The sequence below is a fragment of the Camarhynchus parvulus genome, chromosome 3 (genome assembly GCF_901933205.1).
Source record: "Camarhynchus parvulus chromosome 3, STF_HiC, whole genome shotgun sequence".
NCBI classification, from domain to species: domain Eukaryota; kingdom Metazoa; phylum Chordata; class Aves; order Passeriformes; family Thraupidae; genus Camarhynchus; species Camarhynchus parvulus.
In genome coordinates this window covers 41,648,663-41,668,062 of record NC_044573.1, presented here as the reverse complement: position 1 = coordinate 41,668,062, position 19,400 = coordinate 41,648,663, and the positions used below count along the sequence as shown (strand labels likewise).

General features: G+C 39.2%; 1 protein-coding gene across 1 annotated transcript; it reads left to right on the top strand.

The window, feature by feature from the left end:
• The first annotated feature begins 679 nt into the window (after positions 1 to 679).
• Positions 680 to 18,847, top strand: RAB4A (RAB4A, member RAS oncogene family). The gene is made up of 8 exons (XM_030945198.1): positions 680 to 825; positions 8,613 to 8,693; positions 9,863 to 9,977; positions 11,156 to 11,218; positions 12,457 to 12,611; positions 13,498 to 13,593; positions 15,172 to 15,332; positions 16,602 to 18,847. The coding sequence occupies exons 1-7, from the start codon at positions 795 to 797 to the stop codon at positions 15,285 to 15,287; spliced, it is 657 nt and encodes a 218-aa protein (XP_030801058.1). The 5' UTR covers positions 680 to 794; the 3' UTR covers positions 15,288 to 15,332; positions 16,602 to 18,847.
• Positions 18,848 to 19,400: the final 553 nt, after the last annotated feature.

Genomic DNA, 19,400 nt, shown 5'->3' with positions numbered 1-19,400 from the left:
TCCCAGGATGAATGTCTACATGACAGCCGCCAGGAGTGAAGTCAGGACTGAGCAGCGCCTGGGGGAAAGGCAATTCCGGCAGTGGGAGATCACGATCACCGACTCACTGACCACCTACCCAACACCGACCCCAGGCTCGGAAGGAGAGCAGAACTGCTCCTGAGGAATAATTACCGTGAGAAAGGAGAGGAATGACGAGCAAATAGGGTTTCAGAGCTAATTTTAAAAAAAGCTTTGTAACTTGTAACCAAGGAACGCCGGCGCCTTTGTTTGTTAAAATGTATAAATAGTGTAACGTTTCGGTGACCGGGGAGCCAGCCTCTCGCGGGCCACGGCCCGGCTCCCTGCTTGGCGCCAACTGGAATAAAAACTGGAGAACGGCGGGAGCAGCGCCTACGTGTGTGAGTCGGTGCTGCGCACGGGTAAGGAGCCGGCGTTGGGGCCGCCATCCCCCCGGCGCCGAGGGAGCGCATTCCCGACGCCGCCATCCCCCCGGCGCTGAGGGAGCGCATTCCAGCCGCCGCCTTCCCTGTGAGGAAAGCGGTCGGGAGCACCCCGGGCACGTGCGCCGTGTTTGGGGGCGGGGCCGCTGTCGCGCCTGCGCGGGGAGGGGGGGGCGCCCGCAGGGCCGGGCGCGCCTGCGCGGCGGCGGCGGCAGCGGCGCGGGCGGGGCGGGGCTGGGCGGGGCTGAGCCGGGCCCGGGCGGCGGGGCCTGTTCGGTTCCCTCCGCCGGCAGCGCCGACCCCGGGCGGGGCGGGCAGCGAGCAGCGGCGGCGGGGGTCACCCCTCCCGGCATGTCGCAGAGTGCCATGTCCGAGACCTACGGTAGGATCCGGGGGCGGGGCGAGGGGATCCCCCTCTCCGTCTCCCTCCTCCCCTGCGGGGGAGCGGGCCCGGGGCCGGCCAGGGCCCCCTGAGGAGCGGGGAAGAAGCCGGTGTGACGTGAGGGCTCCCCGGGCTCGGGCGGGCCCCTCTGCCCGCCGCTGCCCTGCGCCCCCAGCGCCTGCCCCGCCCGTGGCCGGCCCGGCAGGAGCGCTCCGAGTTATCCTGCAGGGAGCGGCTTGGGCGCTGCTTGTTGCGGCGCGGGGAGTCCAGCAGGAAACTTGCAGTGCTTGTTCGCTGGGAAAAGCTGCCCCTGCCTTTCCTTGGAGACGGGGGTGCTTCTGCCGTCAGTGAAGGATTCGGTCCTGTTGTCTTAGACGTGCAGGCGTCAGAAAGAGTTGATTGTGAGAGTGGGTTGGGGGGAAAAAGATGAGTGGGTATGGTCGTATGTCCCTGTGTTGGAATGGGTGTCTGACTGCTACTGGTAGGAAAACATCCGATGGAGTAAGTCGGAGAGCAGGCACTGACAGGGTGTGTCCAGTGCGCCGCTGGGAAGCATCAAAGAAAAGTGGGGAGTCAAAGAAGCAAGCAGAGCTGGTGTTGCTGGCTAGGTGGAGGAGATGAGAGGCAACTGAATGGTATTAATTTATTTTCTTTATCATTTTACTTGAATCTCTGTTTTAAATAGATTTCTACTCTTTCCATAACATACAGTTCTTTGATATTTTCCAGTATAAAGATGCTGTTGTACATATAAATATTTTCTAAAGCCATGTGGTAGTTTCATATTCCTAGTCCATGAGAGTAGGATCAGAATTGAATAGGGAATAATTGAATAATCAAAGCAAAATTGGACACAACAACTCTGGAAACTGTTTTGGAGGTTGGGGTGTCCATCAGGAGTAGGCCAAGTGACCTGATTGTCATTTTATTTTCAATACTGTAGTCATCAGTGCTTGATGTTCTGTCCTACTGGTCAGTGCTTTGGTGTACAGCAAATGTGCAGAACTAAGGGGTAGAAAGAGGCAAGAGTGTGGGGCGGCCCTTGGAGTGCCAACATTAGGGTACTCAAACCCTGCTTCTTTTGTCCAGCTGTTCTAGAAACACGTAAAAGTTACATGTAGCAACCAGAGGGCTGTGCTTTGCCCACCTAGATTTGAGTTTAAACAAGTTCTTCATGCTCTGTACTCCTGGGATCTAGAACACTTTGGCCATGCTTATGGTGGTCTCTGAGCAAAAGAGTTGGTAGAAAACCAGAGATGACAGCATTTCAGTGGTGCTCCTCCTTTCATGCTGTAATTATACTAGGTAAGCCAAATAGATGATTGGTATCTTAAACCAGAACATTGAAACATTTTTTGCTTTGTTCCAGTGATGCAGAATAGGGATAGTAAACCACTGGAGCTGTTTCGTATTATTTTGGTATCTGAGAAAACAAGCCCTTGAAATGAAGCTTTGTTCCTGTTATTTGTTTAATTCTTGTTTGATATATTACCTTTTGGAGTTTCTGTGTTTGTCCTGTGTACTCACAGGCTACAAAAAATTCAGAGCTAGAAGGCTTGAGAGCGTCAGGCTCTAGAGAACACAGAAGAAGAAAAGCTAAGTTATGGCATAAAGTTTAACTAATGGCTCTACAATCTCTGACCATAACAGTAGTCAGTAACTAATTTTGCAGTGTCCTGTCCACATATGTAGCAGCCCCGTTGACAAATCAAAGTTAGCAGTACCATGTGATTAGATTATGGATTCTGTGCTTGATGATCTCTGTGGATTTCATGTGCTTACTGTCCTAACAAAGAGTGGTTTGTTGCTGACCAGCTGTTCCAATGGCCATGGAGGATGGGAGAAGTATTAGGTCAGTTTCCTCCTGGTGACTGAGACTAGGGGTCACTGTATCCCCCTCCTGGAATCCCTGTAGCTTGTAAATCCTTAGTCATGAATTAGATTTTTCTTGTCACCTGAATTATTACCATTTTAATTATGTAACCTCAAGCTTTTTATCCCATACAGATAGGCTCAGGAAACTGGTTGGTGGTTGGGTTGGTGTTTTTCTTCCCAGTAACGTTTTGCTGTCTGTCTTTTATAGGACTTTAATTTTGCTGTGAGGTTTCAACTTCTCTTTCTGTTGAAAGGGGGGTTATTTTTTTCAATATTTTTCTTAATCTGTAGGGAATAAGGAGTCTTTCCACTAGCAGCCACTGTTAATTTCATGTCTCCTGGGATTTTTCCTCCCTCAGTTTCTTCCTCCATGTCAAATTCTGTCTTCTTTGAAGGTTTTCTGTTCACTCACTTTTCACAACTCATTCTGTCAATTATTTAGATTCTTGTCTCTTCCTTCTTTTCAAACAAAGTTCTGCAGCTTCTCAGTCTTGACACTAAATTTTGCTTACAATTCGTATTTTCACTCCTGCAGATCTATTACATCAGTTGTGTATCTTCTGTTCTTAGCTTTCTTATCTGCTCAATTATTTATATGTTCAGTATCTATTCAATTCTTATGTATTCAATTTATTCTGATACAAAGTGCCAAAACCAAACCAAACATGAATACGAGATAACTCCATGAATTTTGAGATTGGGTTTGGAAAGAACATTTTCCTGCTGCTTTTGGGAGAAAAGGGTCATTCTTTTAGAAGTTTGACGTTTAACATTGGAAGCAGATCTCTTATTCATAGGAAAACTCTTTTAACTCAAGTTTTCTGAGATGTAATGGCCTTTCTGTAGATAATTGCCATATAACAACACATGCATGTTTTAGCTCGCTTCCCAGTGCAAAATATATATGTTTTTGTGGTAAAGACAGCCTGACAGAAAGTCACTTATTCTTAATAAATAGATGCAAAGCGACCTTTGGATTTTAAATGGTAGAAGAATGGAAGTTGTACTAGCATTGAATAAATGCAATGTGTAAGATTCAAGTCAGATCTCTTCACTCCTTAGTTCCTTGTGTTTTTTCCATCAGCATCTACAAATCCCAGTCTGGTCACATAAGTTTACCAGTCTCTGTCATTGGTAGAGAGTGTATAGTCTTTCCATCCATTTGAAAATAATTCTGTTTGGTCTGGACAATTTGATTTGTCTTTTTCTCGACATCCTGTCCTTCACCATTTACCTGATGGTATTTGCATTTATCACCCTGGTTTTACTCCTTAGAGAGCATAGCTCTTTCACTTGTAAGGAAGCAGAACTTCCCTCTCTGAAGCATTCTTTTTGCAGATTGGAATAGAGCCAGGTTGATCTACCTGTTTATCTTGTTAACTTTCTGCTAGAGAAAGGAGTAAGCAGTGGGAATAGCTCCTCTTTTCATTTAGAGACAGCATGTGCCAGTAGGAATGCTTCAGAGCACTCTTTCCTCCTGCCCTATGCCATGAATGGGAGAGTTTCCAAAGGGTCAGCATGAGTGAATATAAATTCTACTCTATAGCAAGGAGTTGGGAGGATTTCAAACTCAGATTGGGGATATAATATTGGACTCCCCCCTACCCTACTGTATTAGCAGTGTGAAGGAAACAATTTAATTCTCATTGTGTGTTGATGACTAAGCTACAGTATCTCAGAAGCAGTTTGACTTTTCTTCTGCTGGAGCAGACTTCCGTCAAAGGAGGAGGTTGGATGTCTGGGGGTGGTTGCCACACCAACCATCTGTTTTTGCTGGTGCTTCAGTCAAAGCCCACAATTGTCTCTCTTCTCCTTTCCCCTCAGCTCACACTGCATCACCACCTCCAAAAGAAAAAAACAAGCACAAAAGATATTATGTCATTTATGTAGTTTAACAGCTTGTGCTGCTGGTGCGTCTTTAGGGTGAAGCCGCAATTTTATTCCTTTTTGCCTGTGCTAGAAAATGTTTTGTTTCCTGCACCCTATCACCGTTTGGGATCAGGTGATGCATGTAGCTCTCAGAGGGGAGTAAGCTGATTCTTTATAATGCTTTATTTCCTTAAACAGCCATGCTATGCTGTGTTTCATCTCCTTATGATTTCTGTAGTGCATGTTTTGTAACCTTTCTTCCCTTTAGCACAGAGTTCAGTTTTGATCCTAAATCCCTTCTGTATAAAGATGATCTTATTTGAAGGCAAAGTGCTTTAACTTTTCTAGACCTTCTCAGTAGCCAGCATGGCAGCAAGCATTTGTAACATCTGAATGATGTTGCTTTTCAGCTTTTCTATGAAGGAGGAACAACAGAATTCAAAAGAAAAGTTTCTCTAGGGAAAAGTTTCTCTAGGGTGACAGCATTGGCAGCTGACTGGAATGCTGGAGCTCTGAGCTGCTTTGTCAATAGGGGAAAAAAAAGGAGATAAAAAAAGCTGTTAAATGAAGTGAACTACCTCCTCTGGGAAGAGGACACCAAAAAGGAAAACTAGAGCAATTAAGAAGTAGTGCAAACACTAGAATGTGAGTTGCATTTGCTGAAATTGCCAAGAATGAATATATAAAGTTTGAGTCCGCAGTGATGGTCTAAAAGAAGCCGTCTACCCAATCTCATTTGATTTCTGTGCTTCCAAACTGTGCTAAATTTTATATACATCTGTACAGCTTAAAGGGAAAGCATTTCATATCCTAAATCATGTGCTAAAATAAGTAATAAAAATGTAGTTGATGTGGTACTGCTTGTCATACAGAATGACATTATAAGAAAGAAGTTGCAGAATAACAAGATGAAAAATGTTCTCCCTGTTCTTTCCTGGTATTACCTTATTTGTTAATAGGCTGGGCTGTGAACTTTAAAGTTTGTTAAATCTTGGTATTTTTAACATTTAGTATTGGCAAAGCCTTTTTCTTGTCCTTCTTTGCAGTTGATTGAATGTGCAGAGTATTCCATATTTCTTGAACCATGTTATCCAGTGCTCATGGATAAACTGATAACATAAGTCTAAAAGCTTTTTGTTAGTTTGAATAATTTACATGAGTTTAAAAGGATAGAAGCATGGTTGTATTTGTGAAGGTAACAGTGTCTTAAAGTCTACATGTGTTTGGAAACATTGCTGCCTTTGGTGGAGAAAGTTTTTAAAATTTTTGTTAGAAGGCTGATATTTTCATTTTATGAAGTGGACTAAAACACATTTCTCTTAGTTTGGTGGAATAAAACACATTTCTCTTATCTTCATCCTGTGGAAAAAGTTAATTGTGACTAGTTTCAAGTTTCATCTTAAAAAGCCCATTTGCTATTTTGTCAGATAGAAATTTATTTTTTGTCTACTAAAAAGTAAGCAGGCATTGAACTGGCATCTAAGCAATTTATTTGTAGGAGAGTCTCTTTTAAATTTGTCTGGCACAGTAGAATCTGCATAGAAATTAGGAGTCTATTATGAAGTGCTGCTAAAAGATAATATCAATTTAAAGGCATTAATATAAAATCCCCATATAGCACTGTTGCTTTCAGAGCAAAATATAAAGCAGCTCAACTTAAAACACCTCAGGGGAAAATACACTGCTGTTCTGATGCTCCTCCAGATCAGTGTCTGGCAGTGACATGGCTGTCCCAAGGCCTGGGTGGCCTGCAGCCTCTCTGTGCAGAAGGGAGCAGTGTGTTCCGTTTGCTGCTCACTGTGGGTTTGTGGGCTGCACAAATTCGCCTTCCTAGGCCACATCTGACAACCAGTGCTTGCAGTTACAGTGCAAATTAGTGGGGGAATGGAGTTTTGGTTTTAGTCTTTCCCTGGTTTAGGTTTGCAGTAGCTGTTGTAGTACTGTCAATAACATGAAGCTTCTGTTGGAGAAAAAGGAAGGTAAACATAAATTTTATAATTGTTTTAAGGAGGAAATCTGACAAACAGCATTCACCAGATACAAAGTAGAACCAGTTTTAGTTGGATTTCAGATTTATGTTTGGAAAAATGTCAGAATCAGAAACAGATTATTTTAAATGTCTGTGTCTCAGAATATCTTGCATTTTGAGGTACTCTCAAAGTGATAAAACCAGTGAGATTACACACACACACACAAAGTAGTTTAAATATAGAAAGTGGTGTAAAAGGCAGCTAACCAGTGATATTTGATCCATAAAAATTGAAACTTGGCTTTCTTTGAGATGATTTTTTTCTTAAACTAACACATTGGGCTATTTATGATACATTTCATGCTAACAGTGGAGACTTGGTAGAGTGAAGGCTTCTCAGCTTCAGCGTGTTTTGCAGTTGAGATGACATGAAGGGCCCTTCTTTAGAGGAGTTAACAAAGTTTTTGCAACCTGAAGGAAAATCCATTTTGTAACTTTTTTTTTTAATCCAGAAAGTATGAGCAGCTGGGTGGGGGTGTGACAAATGAAAGGATTTTGAAACAGAAAGTCTTGAGCATTTAAATGGTCATATTTGTGAGCAAGAAACAGCCATCTTCTGAGAAGAGTAAAATTCAGAATCTATTCCAAGCCTGTTACAGCATTTGAAACAAGGGGGACAAAATGTAAAAAAAGCAAAAATCCTTAGTAAAATATTATTTGATTTTAAGTATTAATAAGATCCAGAAGACAGGTGAAGATGAAGAATAGTAGACACTTCCAGGACTCACAGCCCTGCCTTTTTCTTCTTACCCTTTGAGAAACTTGCTTGTTCCTTTTACTATTGCTAGGGAGTGTTTGATATACTATAACAAGTAATTCCTTCATTAAATGGAATGAACACATAGATCTGTGTGCATCTTAAATTCAATTTTTGAAACTAAGTACACAAATGAGGTCCTGGTAGAGGATTTTATCAGTTCTTTGACTTACTTAGCATAATTTTTCTTTTTATTTGACCATCCCCTGGGCCAATACCCCCGTAGCCCACTTGACAGCTTTGAACACTCTTAACAAAATTAATGTTTTTATTTTTGTTGATATTGCTAACTAAGTCATTTTCCTTGCATTCTCTTTCTTAGAGAAACAGTGCAATAAAAATTCTGCTGCTAGTAGAAAAATAAATAGGGAATCTTGTATGAGCTGTAAAGATTGCCTTGGTAGCAGTATATTAGGGGAAGCAGTTGTAAGCTTTCTAATCAGTTTACCATTTTTGAGAGCTGTAAGACAGGGAAGCTTTCTTCAGTCTTTAGCAAAACTGAAAGCAGATTTGTGGTGGTAGCATTAAAGCTTTTTATGTAACTGTTGAAACAATAGAAATGGGCCATGAATCTTGAATATGTGTATTACCAATGAACATTGACATAAATGGCTCATAAATAGGTAACAGAAATACATGTGTATTAATTTAACATGTGGAAGAAATGTGAAACTAGGCATCCCAGAATAAAAATTATTTATTCCCTCTAAATTTTGCAGAGAAATACTGTGGTTGTCCCAGCTATACAAGGATTAAAATCAAAGTATGAGTATTAAACTGTTAATAGATAATTTCAAATTAAGGTAAGTTAAAAACAAAAGAAAACCATACCCAAAAACAAACCCAACTACAACCACCCCTCTCTGGAGTTTTAGATTTTGAGAAATGATATCATTATATGTTTGTGTTGATGATAGTTAATACCTTACACGCTCTTAAAACACATTCCTGGAATACAAGCCAACTATTTACCTGTGGTTGAGCCTATTTTAACTGAACTCAGATTCAGCTGTTTCTGCTTTGTTTTGTCTTTCTTGCCTCTCCATAAAGAAGAATTCTTAGTTCTTGCTGTGTAACATCACTATTGGAGACACTGGATAATTCTTTAGATTTATTGCTGTTTTGCTAATTTTGTCATCTATTCCCTTCTCTTTGAAATAACAGCTACAAGAGAATAGCTGGCTTGTGGGTTTGGTCTTGTAACAAAAATGTGAGTCCATACTAAAATTTAGCAATTTTTTTTCTTTCAATCTTCAGATTTCCTGTTTAAGTTCTTGGTGATAGGAAATGCTGGAACTGGAAAATCCTGTTTGCTACACCAATTTATTGAAAAGAAATGTAAGTACATATGAAGGACAGTAAGAATTCTCCAGTGCTTTGTACTAGAGGTAAAGGCTCTGCCTACATGAGTACCTGTCATTGGTAAGGAAGCTCCCCTAATTCTCTTAGTTGTGTAGGTGAGGATTTTGGTAAAGAATTATGTTCAGAACCGTGCTTTAAATCCTTATTGCTCACTGGTTGTCTTTAATCTAAAACCTAATATGGAGCATTAATCTGTTATTCTCAAATAAATATAACAAGATGTTGGTGAAAATACAGACTTACTTTCTGTGAGATGTATAATTTGCAGCTGCAAGTTTCCCTGGATATATAGAAGAGACTTGGATCTTCTAGAAAACATAATGAAAGAAAAGCTGAATTGCTTAAGTAGGTTTAGAAAGCCTGTAGCATCTTTTGAGATAAATAATAACTCTGTTTTCTTTGTTAAGGACTGTGGTCTATGATAAATACTGATAGAGATTCAATAGTGAATGTTATTCAGAGATGAACATAAAAGAAAAAATTCTGTTGGATTGTACATTTGGTATCAAGATGAAACAAAAATAATATGCCTTTAGAAACCTTTGTAAATCTACGGTGACTGTTGTCTTTTTCAACCAAACAGTAATTCACCTTATCTCTTGAGGAATATTTAAGGATAATGATGTGTAAGTACTAAGGAACATGGCTTGATTCTGAGTAGACTTGAAACAAGCCCTTGCTGCTAGTAAGAGCAGTTGTAAATTGCTGAGATTCTGTGATATCAAGAGCATACATAAAGCAAGTACTTAACTTTGTGCATTAAAGAAGAATTGGCTCTTGCATATTCATGGTCAAGACTGTGTGCATTCTCATTAATTTTAATTTTAAATGGCATCAAAGTATTACAAAACACAGTTGGAAAAAAGTGTACAAAAGGTATCTTACTACCTATTAAAGTGAACTGTAAACTATTTAAAGCAGGCCTTTTTACTACTAAGTTTGAATTGACTAAATGGTCAAAAATTGTAAGAACATTCATTTCTGTGTGGTGGCAGTGAGCTTATGAGCTGCACTGAATTTGATGGCTCAGGAAGTTTGTAATTTGAACACTGAGGAGTTTTTGATAATATCTAAATTGGTTTTTGTAAAAACTACTCACTCTAAATATTCTTCAAAAAAGTTTTGTTTTCTTTCTTTTTTCATAGTCAAAGATGACTCAAATCATACTATAGGAGTGGAATTCGGTTCAAAGATCATAAATGTTGGTGGTAAATATGTCAAATTGCAGATATGGGATACAGCAGGACAAGAGCGGTTCAGGTATGACTTTCAGCCATTTTATTAAGTGTTATTACAATTGCTGCTGTGAGTGGTGGATATTATTTATCTCTGCTTGTAAGCAGGCAAAGCTTTTTGGTCAGTGGAATTGTTTGTCTGCTTTCATATTCACCTTCCAACCTGGACACAGTGACACAGATCCATGGATTTTGGTAGAGCCATGTTGCCTTGCAGGGTCTGAGTTTCTGCCCTGTCTTCCATTGGGTATTTTCTGTTAAGGTATATGAGTGGAATAGGTGCCTAAAATCTTGCTCACCAGCCAAATTCATAATTAACTATTGTAACTAAGAGTATGCACTTAACTCTGTGTTTAGGAGACCTTCTATTGGTTGGAGTAAGTAAATGTCGGGAAGCTGTAAGCTGTTCAAAATCTGCATGAAAGCAATTGCACAGTATAATTATACACAGTTTTGTTAAAGAAGAAAAATATCAGTCATATTCATTGGGGTGAATACATTTCTAGAAAGACTGAGATATCTTAAGTTTCTTAGAGAAAAAACAATCAATTTGTCAGCTTATAACAATCAGTGCACTTTTAATGCTGTATTTTAAGTGTTCTACATCTGAGGCATGCATAAAACTCAGTAAAAATCTAATGGATTCCTGGGTACATTCACCATCAAATAGGACATCAATTTTTTAAATATATTTTGGGAGGATGGAGTGTGTGTCTGAAGTCTCTTTGTTTTGGGAGAGGGGTTGATTAACAAAGGTGAGAATGATGGTAGAAGTCTGAGTTTTGGGCAGCAATCCAGGTAAATGTCTTCAATCAGACAAGTCCTTTGGATATAGTTCTGACTAAATGAAGCTGGGCTGTGATATATAGTCTTCATTAACGAGGTCTCTTCAGTGTGTTGGCCAGATATCAGCCTCCAGTTCTGTATCTGGTCATGTATTATGATGATTTGTATACCTTCAGCGCCACATGGATCATAATGGACTCTGAGAATCCTCATACAGCTATATTTAACCAAAGTGCTTCATCAAAATCCTGGTTGTAATTATTCTGCTGCTGCACAGCTGATAACATTGTCCAAAAACATGTTTTGTTTTAAATATGTAAATAAGAATTCTGTTTCGTAATACAGATTATGTTATATTAACCCAGATTTTAACCAGTGAAGACACCACAGAAGTGTGTATTTGTGATTGTATTTCAGGTCTGTAACAAGGAGTTACTACAGAGGGGCTGCAGGTGCTTTGCTTGTCTATGATATAACCAGGTAAGAAAGGCCAGCATCTCCTTTGCTCATAGACTACCAGATCCAATTAATGCACAGTGGTTCCTCCCCAAGTACCTAATGCTCTAAACAAGATTGGGCAGGAAGAAAAGAAAGAAAGTATAAGTACTTCTGTTTCAGTGCATCTTTGAGCTTTGGAACTTGCTACATGAGATACCGTGAATGTCAGATGTGAACAATCCTAAAGGCTTACACAAATTTGTGGGGATTGGTCCCCCAGTCACTGATCTAATAATGGTGGACCACGTGCAGCCACTGGCTCAGCAAGCCTTGCCACAGAAACAAGAGCAGACTTCAGCCACCCTTAACCAAGGTGGTGCACCCTTTCTTGTGGAAACTGCTGATGAGTGTGCTGGGATAGAAGGTCATCCTCTGGAGAATCTAGCTCTGCCTACACATTATTTAACTGCAGGCTAAAATTCTGTTCATCTCTGCATCTTTCAATGTTTTAATATTATAGGCAGCCAATAAAACTCCTCACCATTACACTTGTTTATGTTCTTCCTGCCACCGTTGACTGATATTTGTCAGATGAGTTTTGGGTTGGTTTATGGTGGTTCACTAGGTTGTTGCTTGTTGTTCTGTGAGTGAAGGGTTCTCTCAGCAGGCTTTGAAATCTGTGTTCTGTGCTTAAGGGCAGCTGAAGTCATCTGTCAGGCTTACTGCTTGAAAGCTTTCTCCCTGACCATTGCTACAATGGCAAGTCGTGTGTGCAGGGTGGCTGCCTGCAGTGTAGGTCCTGACACCAGTGTGAAAGTTCAAGCAAGCACATCTGCACAAGCCTCGTAAATTCTTACAATCCCACTGGTAATTTAAGTATCAGTTGAATTCCAAGTGGAACAATATCTCGTTCTGTTATCCCAAAATGTCATGCGCAAAAGGTTAGAACTAGATAAGAGCTTAAAATTTTAGCTTTTCACATTAACACATTTTTACAATTTATAATTGTGTGTTTATAATTGTGATTATTTTATAATTGTGTGTTAATATATTGTGATTAGTTTATTTTGATTTTTAAAAACTCAAGCTTTAAAATAGTTTCATGAAGGAATTTGATGTTTTTCCCAGTTCATCACTGGCATACTGAGATGTGTAGGTGCCTTGCCTGACTACCAGCATTTTGTTTGCCACAAACACAGATTTGTTGTCTGAGTTTTGGTTCAGTGATCTGTTCATGAGAAGTGAGTGTGTCCTAATAAAGGGTTTAATTTCCTGCACAGCCGGGAAACCTACAATGCACTTACTAATTGGTTGACGGACGCAAGAATGTTAGCAAGTCAAAATATTGTGATAATACTGTGTGGAAACAAAAAGGATCTTGATGCAGATCGTGAGGTCACTTTTTTAGAAGCATCCCGGTTTGCACAGGAAAATGGTAAGTACAGAACCTTCATGTAGCATTCAAAGATGCATAATCCTTCAGATCATTTACATTTTTGTGCAGTTAGGCTGTACTTTGTACCCTGTCTACAGAAAAGAGTTCTGTCAGTACCTGAGGCCCAGAGAGGCAGTGCCTGCAGTGAAAACTACATGTACTACTTAAGTCTCATTAGCAGTGGTTCTTCACTCACAGCTGCTCCTTTAATAATACCCTCTATGTGGAGAAAAATTCTGTAGGAAATGTAATACAACTTCAGGTATTGCCTTGCCTCCAAATAGCTGAGGAGAAAATGAAGGACATGAATTCCCATTTTTCAGCATCTTGAAGACTCTGTAGAGAACAAAGTTGTATGGGCTGTGCTGCTGTTTGAAGCAGTGAGTTTTATTCCTTGAAAACTGAGTTCAGTGCAGGGCATGGATCCAGACAACTATTACCTGGTCTGTAGTATTCAGAATTTTTAGTCTGAGGACAATATTCTGTGTCAGCTAAAGCCGGTCTTGTCTGAGCTTCTGTGCTGCAGTCCTCCCATCAGCAAAATCTGGTTTTGCTTTTATCAATCGAAGTCTTTTCTACCAACTCTGGTTAATGGCTATGCTTTTGCATATAACCTCCATTTATGGGAAACTGTATGAAGTTTGGTTTCAAGTGCAGTTTTGCATGCACAGCCCAGGTTATCTTAGGATTCCAGCTTTCTAGGGTGCCTGAAATTTTAGAGGATGTTTTTTGTGGTTTTGCCATCAAAAGTTAGTTTTCTGGACCATGCTTTTTGACTGTAGATCTCTGTAAAAATATTTTTATTGCTCCTGGCTTTCATGCTTTGAATTACTATACCTGCTATTCCAGACTTGTTTTGAGGATTCTTTTTTGGTGTCAAATGCAGAGCTGATGTTCTTGGAAACAAGTGCTCTAACGGGGGAAAATGTTGAAGAGGCCTTTGTACAGTGTGCAAGGAAAATACTCAATAAAATTGAATCAGGTAAATTAAGCTTTTTATTTATAAAATCTTTTATTTTATCTTAAAATGAATAAAAGTGCACATGGAAATATCATCATTCAAAGTCCTCTAATAGAATTAAACCAAAAAACCCAAAATTTCATTTTGGTAAAATAACCTACTTGTTTTCTAGCTGCTTCTCATATGCTTTAATAGGAATGGATGTCTAAGTGAGATGTGTATATCCAAAAAGGGGTGGTGGTGTGAATTGTGGGTGATGTTTCCCTTAAAATCAGGTCTGAGTGTAGGTTAGACCTCTTTATATTAAGTCAGGTCTGAGTGTTGGTTTGGTGTTCTGTGGGTTGCTGCATCCCTACAAATACCAAGCCTGACATTAGACAGTTTTTGTAGTCCAGAATAAAAACCTAACATCAGGGCAGTCATAACTTAAGTTCTGCTTCTCATATGTAACAGGAAATACAGTCAAGAGAGTATGAACAGTAATACTAAAAAATTCAGGGACGTTTCCTAGCAACTGTTTCTCTGAAGTGACCTCTCTGCCTCTCAGTTGAAATCATTTTTGCTTTTGCAGATCTAGAAATATACCAGAAGCTTCTCAACACAAGTGGGCAGGTTTCTGCTGGAGACAGGCTCCTGTATGCTAGATATCATTACAGCTAATTTGCATTCCAGTTTTTCTTTTTTCTAGCTGCTTGTTATCTTTAAAGTTTTAAGTGTTGGCCATATCAAAAAGTCTGTCTTGGATTCTAATTACACGTTTCTAATGCCAAACATAAATTTTTAGATTAAAATAATATGATATTGTATGTTCAAAGGAATTTTCTGATTACTGCGTCAAATCAGTGTGCCAAACAGCAGCTTTCATTTTAAACAAACAAACAAAAAGAACCTAAACAAATCCAAAACCCAAATGAAAAAAGAAAGTATAGCTAGTTTTTCACAATACTGTAGTTTGATGACTGCTTTAAAGAGGCACTACCACCACAGAATTAAGTCTTATTTTCTATGAACTGCTCCTGGTTTTTTTGTGCCAGCACACATCTATCAAATCATGCAAAAATGGAGACTATAAGGATCTCATGGAGGTCTCTCTTGGCCAGACCACCATACAGCCATAAGAACAGTTCTGAAGACAGAGGGTATGAAGTAGGTAGAAGTGGATACCAGAAACTGGAAAGGTTGATCATTTTCCCCGAGGACCAGTTCTTTTTGGAATCCTTCCATCAGATTGATCCATTTTTGTTTGGCTTGGTATCTACGGTACTATTTTCTTTGCCTATGAGCCACTGAAAGCAGGAAGTTTTTAACTGTATTCACAGAAAACATTTTAGACCTTTCTTTTGCTCAAGGTAGTGCAAATGCATTTCTTGTTTGCAGCCTAACTCTGAGATTGCTTTGTCATCATGATCAAGGGCATATCGTTAAATTAGAGGAGAAAATGATTCAGATTTGAAATTGCCTAAAAGCAGATAGAATTGAGATAATCTCTCCATAAATAGATCAGAATATAATTATGCTTTTTTTTAATGTTAATGGTTAGTTTAGAATGTATTATTTGCACATAATCTATATTCTTGTGACCATTTTGTTTCTCATCAGGAGAATTGGATCCAGAAAGAATGGGCTCAGGTATTCAGTATGGAGATGCTGCCTTGAGACAGCTGAGATCACCACGCAGAGCACAAGCACAAAGTGCTCAAGAATGTGGGTGTTAGAGAAACAAAACACAAAATCCCAAATTCTTACTTTAGATACAGAAGGTAAGGCTACAGAAATCTTGGGTTGGTGGGCAAATTAGCATATTTCATAAATGTGCTAGTCTTTTTCACAGTTAGCCTGTAAGTTACAGAGAATCTATTGAAATAATGCACAGTGGAATGGATTGGTGTTTTGAATCTTTGGTTTTTCTTCTTTCATCTGCTGGGAAGACTAGAGCTCTTACTGAAGTATTTCTAAATCTTAGCTTAATCTGAGTAATGCTGGGGAAAACGTTTTAAAATTCTTTATTCCTGAAATGCATTATAGGGCTAATAGCTGCCTAATGCACTGTAGAGAAAGTGATTCAGTTCTCTTGCATTGGGAACAAACAAGTAAGCATTCACAAGATGTATGGTACAGTATCTTGTCCTAAGGTATTATAAAATCTTTTCTGAAAATGAGGCTTAAACACTGAGACTCAAAAATTAAAGATAACACTAAATTTCAAACTTCCACTGACTTTTCTGCCCCTACCTAAAATCAGCCTAAAGTTATTCTGATTCCTGTCTGCTATAAGCAGAAATGTAAAAAAGAGAATAGTAGTTATTTCCTGATTAAGCAGTGTTGTCATCTAAAGTAGTTCTGCTGGGGCTGTTGCAGCCTAGGAAACAGGTGTGCAGTGTTCTAAAGTTCTTCCAAAGATGTTGTTCAGAGAAAGTGAGGAAAGAAGTTTTCCCTTTAGCAGTTGTAGGAGAAGAGACATAGGTCACAAACTCCTGAGAACAGTTCTGTGGTTAGTCTTGCTTATGTTTAGAAGACAGTTGTCCTTAAGACACTTCTCAATAGTCACTGGATTTTACATAACTCCTTGAAGTATCCAGTGGCTCTTAGGACAGTCCTTTCTCCCTGTGTAGTTAATTATTCTGCTATAATTAATCATTATTTTTCTAGTACAAGGACAGTGATATCAAATAAGCACTGTAGACATAGTTCCTGCATCACTTTTACTGTATTCATTCATCAGCTTGAGCAGTGCACACAGCAGAAGCTTTATGGAACATTAAATAAGGCAGCGCATAATTCTACATTCTGATGTTTTTTTCTTCTGCCCTGGGAGCTTAGCTCCCAATTAAAGCCCAGAATTTTAAATAATGTATCCTTGAACTGCTTTCCTCTTATACAATTCCATTCTTCTAAGAGACTGCTAGAAAAGGGCTTTAAAGCTTTGGTATGGCCCTACAGAAATTAAAATTTATTGATCTTACTTCAAGAGCTCAGTTTTCAGATTGATCAGATATGGGTAATTAATAGAGTTCTTATGTATTTTGTAGCTGTCCTTGCAAACGGTGTTTGAAGAAACAGAAAAGCTTGAAGGCTATGCAGTTTTTAAAAAACATCTTTCCACTATCTACAGACAGAGCAGACCACTGACAGAAAGGTGTCCTGTGGTAGGGGGCAGGAATGTGCACAACACACAAGTCTGCAAAGTGAACTGGATAGTTTGGTGGACAATAGTAAGGCTCATACCTGTATGTAAATGTTTTCCATTACCTGTTTTTGTTCTTTCACCTCTAGTTTGAAGCATTGCAATGTACTGTAAATAATGTAACAGTAAATTTACAAAGCATGGTATACTTATGTATGCTATTAGAATGTTGCACTATAAGCAGTTTAATATTTTATTTTTTTATCATATAAACAAATTTAACGGAGGTAGGCTTTGTCACATTTGTTTGTTGCACAATAGTTTGTATTTACAACCTGAATTATAAAACCACTGGCAGCTGTCAGTGAGAGGTTGTTGGTTTATTTTTTCCTACTCAGTTTGCCACATTCTAACAAGCTGTTGACAGGATCAATTCTTAACGTGTGGTTATGACCCATGCTTCTGTATCCTGATAGTAAAGTTGGAAAAGGCAAGTTAAAGCACAAGAGCAGAGCAAGAATGCTACACTGAGCTATACCATCTTTCATGAAATTAGAGTTCTGTTTATTCCCTTTGTCCTGACATTTTGGGTTCAAATAGATGCTTATCTGAAAAGTATGCACCTTGAGTTGTTTCTGAATTAAATGGAATTAAGCATGCTTTGTACTTGAAAAGCCTGGGTTTAGGTTTAAAAAGGCTGTTGGGTCCAAAAACTTTCATGTTGTGTCACTCCTCTGATTGTTGTATTTAGGATTGGATTTGTTACAGAGCTGATAATTATTCCTGATGGTATTCTCTTCCTGGTAAGAGTGTGAAGTATTTTTTGAAGCAGTATAACTGTATTTTCAGGAACATCAGAGAACTTCCGAGAAGCTTACCTGTCTTAATCCTTGCTCAGTTCAGTTTGGCTTTCAGAACTGCAAATACTTACCAAAAGCAAGTCCTCTGGAGCAGGAAGTTGGATGGAGCTGTCTCCTCCACAAGTTCAAATAGCCAATATTAACTGGGATGTGTTGTCCACTAGAGCTGAGGAGGGTGTTGGTTCCAAAACCCCAAACAGTTCTGGAACACTGGGAAAAGATGAGGTACTGGGTGGTCTATGCCACCACACACCATCCCACAACCCAATCAGGTTTCTTGGCACACTGACTAAAGCTGACACAGCACAAGCAGACACAGCACAAGCAGAGCTGGAGGCTGTTCTCCTGTCACTGTTAAGAGTGGTGGAAGGGCTATTGGCTACTCATCAAAACCTCTTTCCCTTACTACAGTAGCAGTTGAAAGGAACAGAGGACTGTTGCTTATAAATAGAAATTTCAGGGGTTTCACAGGGATTTTCTTCTACTTCTTTCTGTCCCTTTTACATACAAAGCCTCTTTTATACTTGGTTCTTAGGATCATTTTGGTCAAGTGTCTCTGGTTTAAAAAGCAGTTTTATTCTTTCAGTAATTGTCTTAAAGCTGTCCCCTTCCTCCCTGGAAGGAAAGACTAGTGTCATTATAATGAGTTTAGATATGTTTTTACCATTTTTAATGTATACTCTCACAGTATACACATTAACCTAGTTAGTGTGCATGTTTTGTAGTATCTCAGCCTTTTATGCTGCATATCTTGCTGACATTCTAAAAAGAAATTTTCTAAAATTGCAATTCCTTAGAGAAATACTGTTGGAAGCAATAGCTCTCAGCAGTGCAAACTCTATTGTTTACTATTGCTCCTCTGAGAGTCTTTTATTTCTAAAAATAAACATCATGCCAATATCAGCCCTGGAATATATTTCAAGCTTTAGCATTATAGTTGACACCTAGCTCACCTGAACAGTAAGTCATAAATAGGCTACATATGTTTTCAGGGTAAAATTCTTACAAAGAAAGATGGGTGGGAGTTTCACATGAAATACCACCAGGTACCTGTATCTGAGCTTTCATTGGATGTGGAGCTTTAGCTGTTCAGCCCATTAAGAGATTTAAATGTCTTATTAAAACCTGTGTCTTGGCTTTTGATGAGTCTGTTGGCCTACACTATTTCATTTAATGCTTGTATCTAGCACCAAATAAAGAATCTTCCTTGATTTTCTTCCAGCAAATCCTGTGTACTTGTACAAGCTTTGTCTGTTAAGTGAAGTCAATAACATGACTGTTGGGCAATTCACATAGGATTCACAGTTGCCTCATCTTATCCTTTCTTTGTATTCAAATAGGTATTGCAGTATGGCTCATGAGTTCCCTTAAGACCTATAAAAAGCCAATGCCATTGAAAAGCCTGATTAGTCTGTACACCTCATTTTTATATGCTGGAAGAATTGACACTATAAAAATCTCTAGAAATACATTGTAAATCCTCAGTAAAAATAGTCTCATTCATTTACTGAAGAACCCATGGCATAGAGAACTTCAGTGTAGCCAGCTTTTAAAAGCTTAATTTTTCCTGTTGGCATGAGTATACCTGTTCATAGGATAAGAGAGAGAAAACAGGAAGCTGTATTTTTCCTCCAAAGCTTTACATTTATATTCTCAAAGACATAGCATTTAAGATAGCTAGTACAGCTGGGTTTTTTTCTTATCTAGTAAGGGAAAAACAGTGATTCAGGTTGGGAAAGGATGTTAAGAATCTCTGGGAGAGTTACAGGAGGAACATAAGAGGCTGAAATGGTAACCGTAATGTAACTTCATAGCCAACCTTAGTCATTACAGGAGCCTGTCAC